Genomic DNA, 13,697 nt, shown 5'->3' with positions numbered 1-13,697 from the left:
CTTGACCTTGAAGGGTAAAGGTGTGAGGAGAGTGGGGGAGCGAGATTTTCTTTGCTTTAGATTGTAATAAAATTTTCAGTGCCTCATGACCCCCTTAATTGACCAACGTGACCAACTGGTTGAAAACCACTTGGTCTAATTTAAGCAAAGTTATCCTCTCAGATCTTTAATAATATTCTGTTTTCCCTTCCTGTATGGATCTTCCATGTACGTCAGTGGAACATCCATGAAAAGTCGAATACTGGAGTCCGGATCTGCAGCACAGGAAAACCTGTCTCGTGTTCTGATCATTTATTCAGTATCTTTCTCTCTCAGTATTGGAGGCCCCTGTAATAAGTTCAGTATTTCTTTCAATTCTTTGGTATGATTAGATAGAAGAAAAATCCAGAGCACCAAGGGAAAAAATTAATGCTCACTCTCTTTAGTGTAATATTTGCTTGTTATTTCAGTCTCTCTCTCTTTTGATGTCACAGTGCTGAATTCCCTCAACATCTACTCTAGTTAGTGAGTGTTGATGGTGCTCATTATCACAGGGGCCACACACACACACACATATATAGATATAGATATAGATATAGATATAGATATATAATTTCCAAATCTACATAATCTTGCATTATACTTTTAAACGTGAAAGATATATATTTTTACACTTGGATGAGCCCATGGATTTTGTTCATTTTCAAAGAAAATTGGTCTATCTGTCTTAGATACTTATATAGCACTCATTACTGTACTATTTACACACCCCATAATCTTTAATGTGTTTATCCTTGCAACACACATGTGAGGTAAAGCAATGGTGGTATTCCCATTTTACAGATGGGCAATGGAGGCACTAGAGACTAAGTGATATGCCCAAGGTAACACAAGAAATCTTTGGCAGAGGAAGGAATTGAACATGGGTCTTGCATGTTCCAGGCTAACCCACTAGCCACTGGTCTTTCCTTCTTTCTTTTCTACCAAAATTTCAACCAGAAGAAGGATGAGAGATTTCTGGTGAAAGTATAACTTTTTTTGAAGTAGCTTGGACCTTCCTGCCTGAGAGGGCACTTCTCTTCCCAGGCTGTATTATCATGGTTAGGATTGGTAGAGGTGTTCATGTCCACGCCCCTTGATATATCCGAGAAGAAGCTGTTGGCAAGATGTCCTCTATGAGGGCCTCTTATTTTGGTGATTTCCCACATGGTCTGGAATATCCTGATTCTCTTGATCTTCTGGGCTTGTTGCAAAGTCTGTCTTTTTGGGATCGCAGAAGTGATTGGGGTGAGCTTTTTGGAGGAAAGCCTGGGTGCTTTTGGTTTCTAATATGCTGACTAGCTGATGTCTGATATGCGGTCGGGACAAATGTGCCATTCTGGTTTTGTGCTAGTTGTACCCTTTTAATACCAAGAGTGTCTATAGCCCAGGGTTGGCTTTTTATGTTAAATCTGAATATTTTGAGAATATATGGCTAAAGGAGCAGTTTATCTCATGCAGAGTATTTTGCTAACTCAAAACCAAAATGAAGTGTAATAAAAATCACTTACATGTCTTGACTGCGTTAAATCGTAAAATCTTGAAGAGCTTCACAAACAATTTAATTAACCTTCAAGCATCTCAGTAAGATCATACTACTAAACCCATTTTACAGATGATGAAATTGAGGCACAGATTGGTTAAATGACTTGTCTGATGTCCCACGGTTCATAGTAACTCATGGCAGAATTGGGGATGAAGCCTGGGAGACCTGACTCCCAGTCCTTTGCTCAAACCACCAGATCAGAGTGAGATTATTTTTCTTCTCTACAGTGTGAGTGATAACTGCCAGAAGAGTAGCTATCCACCTAATATGAAATCACATTTTTTTTGTTTTCCTTTGAAGAAAAAAAAAATTCTGACATTTCTTTTTAGCCTGTGATTTTTGCTTTTTGAAAGCATTAATTATAAACAATTCCTAACCTGTTGTTATATGGGTCTGGAGCCAGTTCCCTCAAATGAATACTTGATATAAAATCGAATATAGGTAAAAGGATACATTGACTGCATACCAGCTGACATAAAGCTTGACTCTAATGAGAGTAAAATCCATGCAAATGAATCATTGCAATGAATTGTTGTAATTAGGATGTATTCATTACAAAGGTCTCATAATCATATAATTAACTTTTGGTATATTGAGATTTATAATCTGAATTCCTAATTCCATTTTGTTCATTTAGAAGCAAAATCTATTAGTGGGCAGAGTGTTCTCACTAAGCTCTCTCATGCTGTGTTCTGTACTGTGTGTGGAATTGATTCTCTTGAATCCCTGATCTAATTCCATTGTAATAAAGGGCCCAATTCTGCTCCTGTTAAAGTGAGAGTTTTGCCAGAGATTTTAATCGGAGAAGCAATAGCTCCATAATACCTTTTTTCAAAGTCTCCAGTACTTTTATTAACTATCTTCCAGCTTGGCAATGGTATTTATACAGCCTTTTTATTCTGTAAGTCTGATGTAAGTCCAGCCAAAGACAAGAATGATAGAAATGTATTACCGTCTCATGGTTGTGAGAAATGAGTTAGGTCGCAGTCCTTCCCACTGGATTTGTCTACATCACAAAAGCAATATCAATATCAAGGTGAACTTGTTAGCATAGGTGCCAATGATTAAGTGCCTGATCCTCCTAGGAGCAGAGTGCCTTCTAGTCCAGTTGCTCAGCACCTTGCAGGATTAGTCTCTGGCTTGGAGAGAGAACCACTCTCTTGACCCCCTAGAGGTGGCCCCTACAGGGCAGGTTGTGGCAGTTTGGTAGGATAATGACCAGTCAAGGCCTGCGCTGTCTCTATTCTCTGTATTTAAAAGAGGATTTCTGTCTCCTGGGCTTGACACCTTTCAAAAGCATGAACTACCCAAAACAATATTTAAAAAGCAATTTTGTGCAGCTAAATAGAAGGCCCCCGACTTTGCCAAGGTTTTACCGATCAGCGGTGGATTTCTAAAATAATGGTTGCCATATAGGCTGCTTTTGTTTTTGTTGAATAAATTGAAGAGTTAATGAGCTTCAGATGAACTTGAAACTTGGTTACTTTCTGGCATGAAATTAAAATTTAAAAGGAGAGAAGTCAATGATTAAGAGCAATGTGTTCTCCCCCACAATTAATTCCACTGCATTTGTAGTAGATTTTAAAGTCCAATTCTCTGCACCAGTCTCCCTCTTGCCCCTGACATGGGGGGGGGGGTTGTAATTCTGTTGCATTCCAGCTATTTTTGGCTGCCACAATCCGATAGGGGTCACTGCAGCCAAAGAGAAGTTAGAACAGCCCTGAGGCTGCTCCTAATTACACTGGAGCCGGGGCAGCTCTGAGAAGGCACTTCTGCTCCCATTCCTTCATCCCTCTCCCTCCCGTTCCTTCATCCCTCTCCCTCCCGTTCCCACTTTGAGCACAGCTCAGTCAGGACAGAGAATCTGCCCTAAATCTCAGGTGGAGTTGTAAAGTCACCGCCTCACATCCTTGTTTCTGGGTCACCAGTTTTTCCTGAGACATTCCATTGTGGCTCTGTGGATAACCAGTTTCATTGCAGCAGCATTACTGCACGAAAGGAAGCTGACAGTTTCCTCTCTTGTTAGGGATGATCAATTTAATAAGTCAAGCTCATCTCCCTTCCCCTCTTGTCCTGTCTCTGTAAATATTCTACCCTGAGGAGTTCCTGGTGCAAATCCCCAGACCTGGTCTGTTCTCTGCACCTCTCCCATTTATACTAGTGCATTGCAATAACTACTTCAACATCATTCTGGTACAATATATTAATAGTTATATATTATTGTAACACATGCATGACACATAGCACTGAATGTTGTCAACTCAGAATTTCATAGCTGCAACAGAGATTGAATTGTGATCCAAAAACATGGTTCCTGAACTGGATAGAACAATATTGCAAGGATGACTTAAGTACAACATTGTATAGAGTCACACCACACCAGAACACACTGTATATTTAGTTATTTAGACCGCTTACCTAGATACCTATATCTGCTTGCATGTATTTATTGACCTGTGTAGAAAGCACTCTAAGAAAGCATCTGGATCTCCCTACGCCAAAAACAGAGACTCTTACAGCTTGAGTTGAAGGAAAACTCTCCTCAGCTCACAGTAGCTTTTGGCCTCTGACACATGTGAATATGAGTTGAACATCTCTTCTTCCATCCAGTAAAGGTCAAAGGGAGACGCGTACATATAGCCAGTTAATTAAAAACCCATTCTATTCCATTTTAGGTTCTTGTACTAAGCCCATCACCATGAACAGGTATACCAAGTTCCAATTGCCATTCTAAACCCTCCTGGCCACCAATTTTTAGTCGCCTATACATTACTCGAATGAATTTGTAAAGTTCAGTTTAAATCAGTTGGCTTTGGGTTTTCTAAGTGACAAGTTCAGACTGACATTTTATAGTCGTATAAATTGCCTTGTTATATAGACTTAATTGATGAAGGAAAACTAAGTTTGAAGGAAGTTTTTTTCAAGTGATGAACATGAGAACTTTTTTTTTAAGCTGACTGTACATGACACCTCCACTTTTCCTCATCCTCACTCATTTCTGTAAAACATCAGAGAAATTAAATACAAAGCCCCTTAATATTTAATTCATTGTTAAGACTCTGAAATCAAGCACTCAAAAGCCAAGAGACTTAACAAGCCCAGATTCCTGTGGGACATTTAGTGGGTCATGATGTGTGCCTGTACTGTTTTCTGTTCTCTGCTAAATATCAAGTTTAATGTATTACTGCTTGTTATTAAATGTTTCACAAACTTTACACAAGGCCAAGTGTTGTTGCTCTGCACACTTGAGTAGTTACGGTGACTTCAATACAACCACTCAATGAGTAAAGCAATTGCAGCCAGGCTGAGAATGTGTCAAATTACTGAAAACGTTTTGACTATCCTGGCTTCTTTGTGTCTGTCTCAGCCTTTTTTATTAATGATAGTTATCACATTTAATACACAGTAGATATTTCCTACAAATGCTGTGGCTTCCTTATTGATGATGTTTAATGTATTCTCTGCATGGTCTTGCAGTGAAATTTCATTTCGTTTGAACTGTTGCTCTTGGACTTAGTTGGAAATGAAATCTAAGGTCTCTCCGATCAGCTATTTCTCTGGTTAAAGATTTTAAAGTCTAATCTCCTTGCCTGCTACATTCATTAAAAATGGGAAGAAAGGTCTCGCCTCTAAATATTAAAGGCACATATAATGAGATCGGAAAATGTGCTGAACAACATTTCTGGATTAAAAGACTGACTGGTCCCTTATGAAGCCCTGAATATGGTGACCAGAGTCCAAGAAAAATATTTTTTGTTGTTATGAGAGATGGCACCTTTCTTTGCAATTGACTAAAAACTCTCTCAAAGCTTAATTCAGATATCCCCATAAATAAGTGTCATGTCTCACTGAATAAGATTGATTTGTGCTTCTCTACAGAAATTGTTGCGTATTCCATATATGCAGTATATTGCTATTAGGCGAATGTGCTACATTGAAAGATAGCTGTGGGATACAAGTCTACAAAGAGGTGGTTGTTTCTATTCATTAAAAGTAACTGTAGTATCCACTTCAGGTATTTTTGTTTCTTTGCTATGAACAAGTAACAACACTTGATAGAGCATCTTTCAGTCCAGAGGACTGCAAAGCAGTTAAGAAGCTGGACTGTGGCACATCACCGGTGTGCCACCTTTGAGGGCAGATGGAAGTGGTAGAGAACCACAGTTCACTCACCCACTAGGCCCTCTTGTAGCTCCAAGGAGTGCTGGAGAAGCACAGTTGCCTCACTGCCAGCCACCATATGAGAGGATGCAGCATCTGTTTCCCTCTCTGTGCTCCAAGACCTGGCTAGGCAAGGACTCCAATAGCAACTGGCCCCTGTGTGGCTGCAGAGGGGCTCCTTGCAGTATCTTTACCCTTTTATTGTATTTAACTACGTAAATAGCTTCACAAAATTGTAAGTCAACCTCTGCTGTGACTCCTTCTCCCAGTGAGATCTGAGAGACTGAGTCTCATGCTGCTGCTTTCCTCCCACCGACTCCTTCTCTGGCACATTTGTGGCATCAGAACTAGCAGGAACAAGAGACTTCAAAGTCTGGTGTCGTTAGCAGTTCTTGTTTCTGCATTCAAGAGGACTTTGCTACCCTTCATTTCCCACCCTCCTTATCCCCACTCAAGGAAAAGTTGATTCCCCATGTAACGTAATTAGACTTCTTGGTTTGACATGAAAACCTTCTAAGCTCTTTGATCGGTTGGATATTTTGGGGGAAGGGTTGGTCAGTTTTATATCTTGCCAAATGTGAGATGCATTAGAGGGTGCCTTCAAGGTATGGGCTCATTAATACGAATTGGCTAAGGAAAGATAATTAAATAATTCACTTTCTGCAGTGCTTACCACATTCCCCTGCCAACATACCGTAAGGCTATTGCAGGCCGACAGATTTAAGTAATAAACTCTGGCAAATGGTGGTGTTAGCTGCATTTGAAATTAACTCCCTTCTGTGCTTCTCTAATGTCTTCTAGATTGGTGCCTTGGCTCTGTCTTTTCCAATGACACCACCAGAGCAGCTGGAAAAAATAGAGAAAAACTTTAAGGGCCAGATCCTCAGCTGGTGTGAAGTGTTGTCTATCTGTATTGTCATCAGAGCTGTGCCAACTTACACCAGCTAAGCACCTGGCCATAAACATATTGTCTAGCATGGGTGTCACGCAAGAGTTAAACATGTTACCTTAAGCCATACAACTAATCCTTCCGTAGGATCATGCTTAAAATCAAATGTGCCAGAATGTCTTCTACAACTCTTAATTCTCCTGTTTTATTCCCCTTAGGTTGTTTCAAAGATGATCGCATTGTGTTCTGGACTTGGATGTTTTCTACTTATTTCATGGAGAAATTGGCCCCCCGGCAGGATGATATGCTCTTCTATGTCCGCCGAAAGCTATCCTACGTTAGTGGCGATAGCACAGAGGGAAAGAAGGTGAGTGAACAGAATTCAGAGTTACGAACACCAGAGTTATGAACAGACCAGTCAACCACACAGCTCATTTGGAACTGGAAGTATGCAATCAGGCAGCAGCAGAGACAAAGGAAGAAGGAAAAAAGCAAATACTGTACAGTACTGCATTAAATGTAAACTACTAACAAAAATAAAGGGAAAGCAGCATTTTTTTTCTGCATAGTACAGTTTCAAAGGCTGTATTAACTTAATGTTCAGTTGTAAACTTTTGAAAGAACAACCATAATGTTTTGTTCAGAGTTGCAAATGTTTCAGAGTTACTAACCTCCATTCCCAAGGTGTTTGTAACGCTTATGTTCTACTGTATATTGTAGCCTGGAAAATATTTTTCACCCATTTAGCACAGAATTTGGCCTTTTGCTGTGCCTTACTTGTCTGAAGTACTGCAGGGATATTGTAAATTAAGGCTTGGAAAAAATCAAGCTCCGCCCACAACAAATGTTAATGTGAAATTGGCCTGCAGTGAAATATTGTCGTTAACAACGTGGATTTCAATAATGGTATCAGTAGGCTTCAGTGTTAACATCCCAATGAGATGAGGGAATGCAGCTCACATTTCTGGTGGAGCTATTGTGTCTGTCAGTCTGCAGACTCAGGAAAACAGCACTGTGTTGGTCCACATCCAGAAGGTTCCGTTTTTGCAACTATAAGGAGTAGAAACATATATATTTTTTAAATGAAAGCTTAACTACTGCAGAAGGAGACAGCCAGCCAGCCAGCCAGCAAAGTAGTGCTGGTTTCATGCATCCATACATACCAGGACAATCCAATATTGCACCCATTAGACACTCGGCAATAACTTACGCACAACCTTAGGAACTCGTATAAAGGGATGATGAGGCGATGTAGAAGCAACTAGTAGACAGAACCTCAGTCATCAAAACCTATTTGTTGAGAGAGAGAATTTTGGCCAGAGGGCATCTTGGGATTTTTTTTCTAATTTTTGAAGATGGGGGTGGGGTGGGAGAAGAGGAGTAAAGTGTCTTCAATCAATGGAGGTACTAGACAAAAAAGAGACCCTAAGTTCAGCATCTCAAGTGAACAACAGTTACTGATTCAAGTGATGTCTACTAGTCTTCACTGAAGACTTAGAACGGGGTATTTTGGAGCTCCTGGAGGAAAGCGATGCTTTAATAAATGACCCTTACCTGAACCCTTGAAATTCCACAGCTGTATTACTAGCCTGCATAACACAAGATTGTCTCTTCATTTAGCCTGGTAAAAATGTGGGTCTTTTGACCTTTTATTCTTCCCAATGGGAAAGAAGAATCACTTTTAATGCTTGTCCACGTGAACAGTTTCATTCACATACGTACACTTAGCTAATTTCTGATTCCTAAAGTTTTTGAAATTATTCGTCTTTCCTATAGGGATTAGGAGATCAAATAACCCCTTGCTTATATCCGGCTAAATGAAGCCCCAAGCATAAATGCAGTCATAAATATTTCTGATCTGTGAGGCTTTTAGAAGTCCTTGTCTCAAATTCAGCCTTAGTGAACTGCTTACCACAATGGTTGATGTAGGAAATAAGAACTTGTGTGTGTGTAGCCTGGCACACTGAGCAAAGGGCACATTGTATGCTTCAATACTGTGCCTGGGTCAAGCTTTGAGAATTAGGCTGTTTCCTCTTGGGGATATTGCAGTACTTTAGAAGGTCTTGTGGGGTCACATATTTTATGAGTTCTTTTCAAAATTGTCCTGTAGGCTCCTGTTTGAAATGAGGGTTTGTGTTGCTTGGCGGTTTCAACTGCTTCTTATATGGGGTTATTGAGCCTGACTTGTGAAGTGAAACATCGATCTGTTACTTTTAAATCTTGATTTATGGTTGGTCTGGTTTTAATTTGACTTTGCAGCTTTGTCAATTATCTTGTGAAAGACAGACAACTATCTGCAGTCCCTGATTGCCATCCCATCACTGGGACTGCAAAAGTGCCTCCTATTTATTTGGATATGTAAAGGCGAGGGAGAACTAGACATAAGATTGGGCTTTCAATATCAATCACATTTTAAACTAGCTTTTAAATCTGCCCACCTCCAAATTGCATACTCTCCTTAGCTACTGACTCTTGAAAACAGGCCCATTCCACTCTTTTCGTGTGTGTGCGCGCGCGTGTGTGTGTGTGCGCGCGCGCATACAATAAGTTCTTGATAGGGCCCATATCAGGACAGAACTTATTTCTCTAATCCTGGGGACTTATTCATGGTGTTCAATATAGGATGTTGATTCTATTAAGCACTGGAATAAATTTCCTAGGGACGTTGTGGAATATCTGTCATGGGAGATTTTTAAGAGCCCACTAGACAAACACCTTTCAGGGATGATCTAGATAATACTTAGTCCTGCCTTGAGTGCAGGGGACTAGACTTCTCAAGCTATCTGATGTGGGGGACCGGCAATTTTTTTCCCCCAATGTGCCAGGGACTGGTGCCATATTATTATCCTATTTGACGGTCTTATGAGGAAACTCGCCGCGGACCGGCAGCCGATGGCTCACGGACCGGCACCGGTCCGCGGACCACCACTTTGAGAAGCACTGGACTAGATGACCTCTCAAGGTCCCTTCTAGTCCTACAATTCTATGATTCTATGCCAGGAAAGAGAATTAGATTCTTGAGTAACAGCTTTTCTTTTTTATTTATGACAAGAGTGCATCATATTAAGTTTCTAAGACTTTAGTCTCCAGAATCTGTGTACCAAAATCACAGGACCCATCTATCCTGACCAGAGAAATCAGGGTAACTTAGAACAAACCTTTTTCATATTTAACAGAGCATTAGCAGTTTAAGTGGGAACCCTCTGACTCACAGTTGTTCATACTCCATTATGTCAACTTCAAAAAAAAAAAAAAAAAAAGAAAACCTCACTTCCCACCTTGTCCTACACCAGCCAGTATAATTTAGTGAAAATTTAAGACGTGTTCTTCATTTACATTAAAACCCCTTTTTTTACTGCAGGAGTGATGTAAAGAGGCCTTAGTATAAATGGAATCAGGCTTTTGGTTTAAGAAGTATAATGGTTTACATTAACGGTACAATCTCTCTGCCACTGCTCCCTGCAATAGACATTTTTAAAGAATTACATTTTGGTACATTTACAGACAGCTCTGATTTTTCTGTATAAGACAGTAGGGAAATTGTGATCTCAGGGTATTAAGGGAAATCATAGCATGGCTTTCTTGGCAACTCACCAAGGAAGAGACCAAAGTAAAACCTGAAGCGGCAATATGTCATCAGTGCCAGATTGTATTATCCCATTTGCCTTTGAATTCTTCTTTGCCACGTGGAATGTACACCACATCTCTGGTAGGACTGAGAAGGACTAATACTTTTATTGTATGTATTGAGTTTGTAAAGGGTGCCAAGACGTGGGTGTGGGTACTCTCTTGGTTAGCATAAACTTTAATAATAAATGGTGTTGGAGTCACTGCCAATTAGATGTAACTTAGTTGCCAAAACAGCTAATCTTCCTGAAGGCATAAAAGTTACCAGTGTTGGTGCTCCATCTTCAGAAGTAGAGAGAAATGTAGCCCCATGGAATATAAACTAATGGGCCTCCAGAATTTGAGTGCTATCTTTGTACTATCTCGCTTTCAAGTACCAAGTATTGGCTGTTGTGGGAGACAGGTTGGTTGAGATTTTTAAAGCCAAAGGGATTTAGGCACATGAATTTCCAATGAAATTCACAAGAGTTGTGTGTCTAAATCCCTTGTTCACTGTGAAAATTTCATCCACCAAAATTTCACCCACCAAGAGTTGTGTGGTCCGACAGTCGGAGCCGAGATGTCCTCTAACAGAGATGGCAATTTCTTTGTTTCATATCATTGTTAATTTAAACTCTTTTTTAAAAATACTTCACCTTACTAATCAATGGTGGTCTGGTTTTTTTAGCAATCTGTGGGGCTGTAGAGAGAAGAATCTAGTGTAAGTTGTAACTTCTGGCCAGGGCCGGCTCTGGCTTTTTTGCCGCCCTAGGAGGAGGGCGCCGAGCAATCCCCCACCGGCCAGAGCGCCGGGGGGAGGGCGGCGAGCCCGCCGCGGCTCCGCTCTCCCCGGCGGCCAGAGCGCCGGGAGCAGGGCAGAGAGCCTGGCTGAGGCTCTCCGCTCTCCCCGGTGGCCAGAGCGCCGGGGGGAGGGCGGTGAGCCCGACCGGGGCTCTCCGCTCTCCCCGGCGGCGAGCCCCCGGCGGCCAGAGCGCCGGGAGCAGGGCAGAGAGCCCGCCGCGGCTGTCCGCTCTCCCCGGCGGCCAGAGTGCCGAGGGGAGGATGGAGCCCCCGGCGGCAGGAGTGCCGCGGGGAGGGCGGCGAGCCCAGTCGCGGCCCTGCTCTCGGGCCGGAGTGCCCCGCCGCGCCGCCCCCCTCCAGGCGCCACCCCAAGCACATGCTTGGTGGGCTGGTGCCTGGAGCTGGCCCTGCTTCTGGCAGTTCCAAATAACTGGTTGAAAATCACAGTCACAGAAACAAGTAGCAAGAGTCTCATTTCTGCCTGCCCAGTAACTCACCAACCGTTCTGCATAGTTAGAATGTGGGAAGGGATTACAGTCACTGTGTGTGTGAATCAGTTCAGAGACAGCTGTGCTGCCTAAATGCTTAATATTTTGCTGAGTCTTTGAGTTGTGTTGTAGTCATAGCTGTGAGTAGGAGCTGCCGGCATTCCTGGGAGAGGAGAATGTTAAGTTAGACAAAATCACTCTCATTGTAAAACCTGAAAATGAAAGAGAGAGAGATTGTTTGTTTGCATTGCCAGAATTTTACTATGACTTTCTTAAAGGAATTTCAAAGCCTTAGAAAACATGGTGATCTTGCTTTCCAATGTACATATGTTACCTGCAAAAACTCCTCCTGCATTTACCTTCACGCTTTATTTTGCTGACATTTTATTGATCCTATAAATTTGTGAAGATAAAAAATTCTGCTACTTGATAGCTTTGAGACAGCCTGTCTCTTATCTGTGACATCAGAATGCATCACAGAAGAGAGCATAAGAATATCTAAAACTCATTTGAGAATCTATATTCCTGCACAGTTAGGAAAGTAACCGAAATAGCTTTATTGTACAGTGATCAATAAAATACCTTCTCTGTTGGACTGAATTTGGGTGTGGCCATCGAGGTTAAAGCAGTATCACTCAACTTGATCATTTTTAGTGCTTTTTAAGTTTAATATTAGGTGTATATGTGTAATATGTGTGGGTAATGGGTATGTAATTACCGTTTCTGTGGCCATATATGTTTAAAATCTTTGTAGGATTTTTGAATAATTTAAATAAAGTGAATTTAAGAAAACAAGAGCAACAGCTAAGTGGATTCCTAATATAAACTATATAAAAGTGTAGCAGGATTGAGCTATGTAATTGAAATTTCATCTTACTGGAATCTACTAAATACATATTATTCTTATCTATATTAGATGTTAAAAGAAAACAGGGCCACAAATTTGCTTGCTTATACACTTCTACCTCAATATAACGCTGTCCTCGGGAGCCAAAAAATCTTACCACGTTATAGGTGAAACCGCATTATATTGAACTTGATTTGATCCACCAGAGTGCGCAGCCCCGCCCCCCCGGAGCACTGCTTTACCGCGTTATATCCGAATTCGCATTATATCGAGGTAACGGTGTATTTTAAACCTAGCTTCTGTGGCAGAGATGAATTTCGTTATAAAGGAAGTAAATACAAACCCAATTCCCCGTCTGATGGGGGAAAAAAATGTCATGAATTATTCATTACTGCAAATGCGGCACTTGTGAGCCACTGGAGGACAGGGGAGAGCGCCTAGGCTGGGCTTCAATAAAAGAAGTGGCTGAGAGGAGCTCTCCGACAATCTCATCAGTGCACTTCTCAAGCACCAAAATGCACGGAAGAAAGATCAGTGTACTCAATCAGTGAGTTACATGATGGGGTGTCAACTACTTAACAATTGCAGGTATGAAAATGTCTCTATTGAGGCCAGAAACTTGTCTGTCTTATATATAATTTATGCAACCAAATCAGAGCTTTTGAATATCATAATTAAGGCTCTAATGTCAATGATAGCAAAATGCTCAGGGCAGAAAATCTTAAATCTAGTCCATTTACCAGCCCAGTTTTGTATTCCACACTTTTTATTCAGTCACCATTATAAAAAAGAGGAGACTAAGGGGGGGATATGATAGAGGTATATAAAATCATGAGTGATGTGGAGAAATTGGATAAGGAAAAGTTATTTACTTATTCCCATAATACAAGAACTAGGGGTCATCAAATGAAATTAATAGGCAGCAGGTTTAAAACAAGTTCTTCTTCACGCAGCGCACAGTCAACTTGTGGAACTCCTTACCTGAGAAGGTTGTGAAGGCTAGGACTATAACAGAGTTTAAAAGAGAACTGGATAAATTCATGGTGGTTAAGTCCATTAATGGCTATTAGCCAGGATGGGTGAGGAATGGTGTCCCTAGCCTCTGTCTGTCAGAGGATGGAGATGGATGGCAGGAGAGAGATCACTTGATCATTGCCTGTTAGGTTCACTCCCTCTGGGGCACCTGGCATTGGCCACTGTCGGTAGACAGGATACTGGGCTAGATGGACCTTTGGTCTGACCCGGTACGGCCTTTCTTATGTTCTAAATATTTCCCGATCGGGCAAATATAATTTGAGATACAGTAGTTTATTAACTTATTCAAATCTCACTTCTTCCATC

The 13,697-nt window shown here is 41.2% G+C and overlaps 1 protein-coding gene across 5 annotated transcripts in view; it reads left to right on the top strand.

Moving 5' to 3' along the window:
• The window catches only part of KIAA0930 (KIAA0930 ortholog), a 155,673-nt gene that overhangs the window by 83,594 nt on the left and 58,382 nt on the right, over nucleotides 1–13,697 (top strand). For all 5 annotated transcript variants that reach the window (XM_005299925.5, XM_005299924.5, XM_042847444.2 and 2 more), the window contains exon 2: nucleotides 6,833–6,981. In XM_005299925.5, coding sequence (XP_005299982.1) covers nucleotides 6,833–6,981 — 149 coding nt within the window. The remainder of the gene's footprint in view (nucleotides 1–6,832; nucleotides 6,982–13,697) is intronic.

This window comes from Chrysemys picta, chromosome 1 (genome assembly GCF_011386835.1).
Source record: "Chrysemys picta bellii isolate R12L10 chromosome 1, ASM1138683v2, whole genome shotgun sequence".
In the NCBI taxonomy this organism is placed as follows: domain Eukaryota; kingdom Metazoa; phylum Chordata; order Testudines; family Emydidae; genus Chrysemys; species Chrysemys picta.
This window is presented reverse-complemented; position numbering and strand designations above follow the sequence as displayed.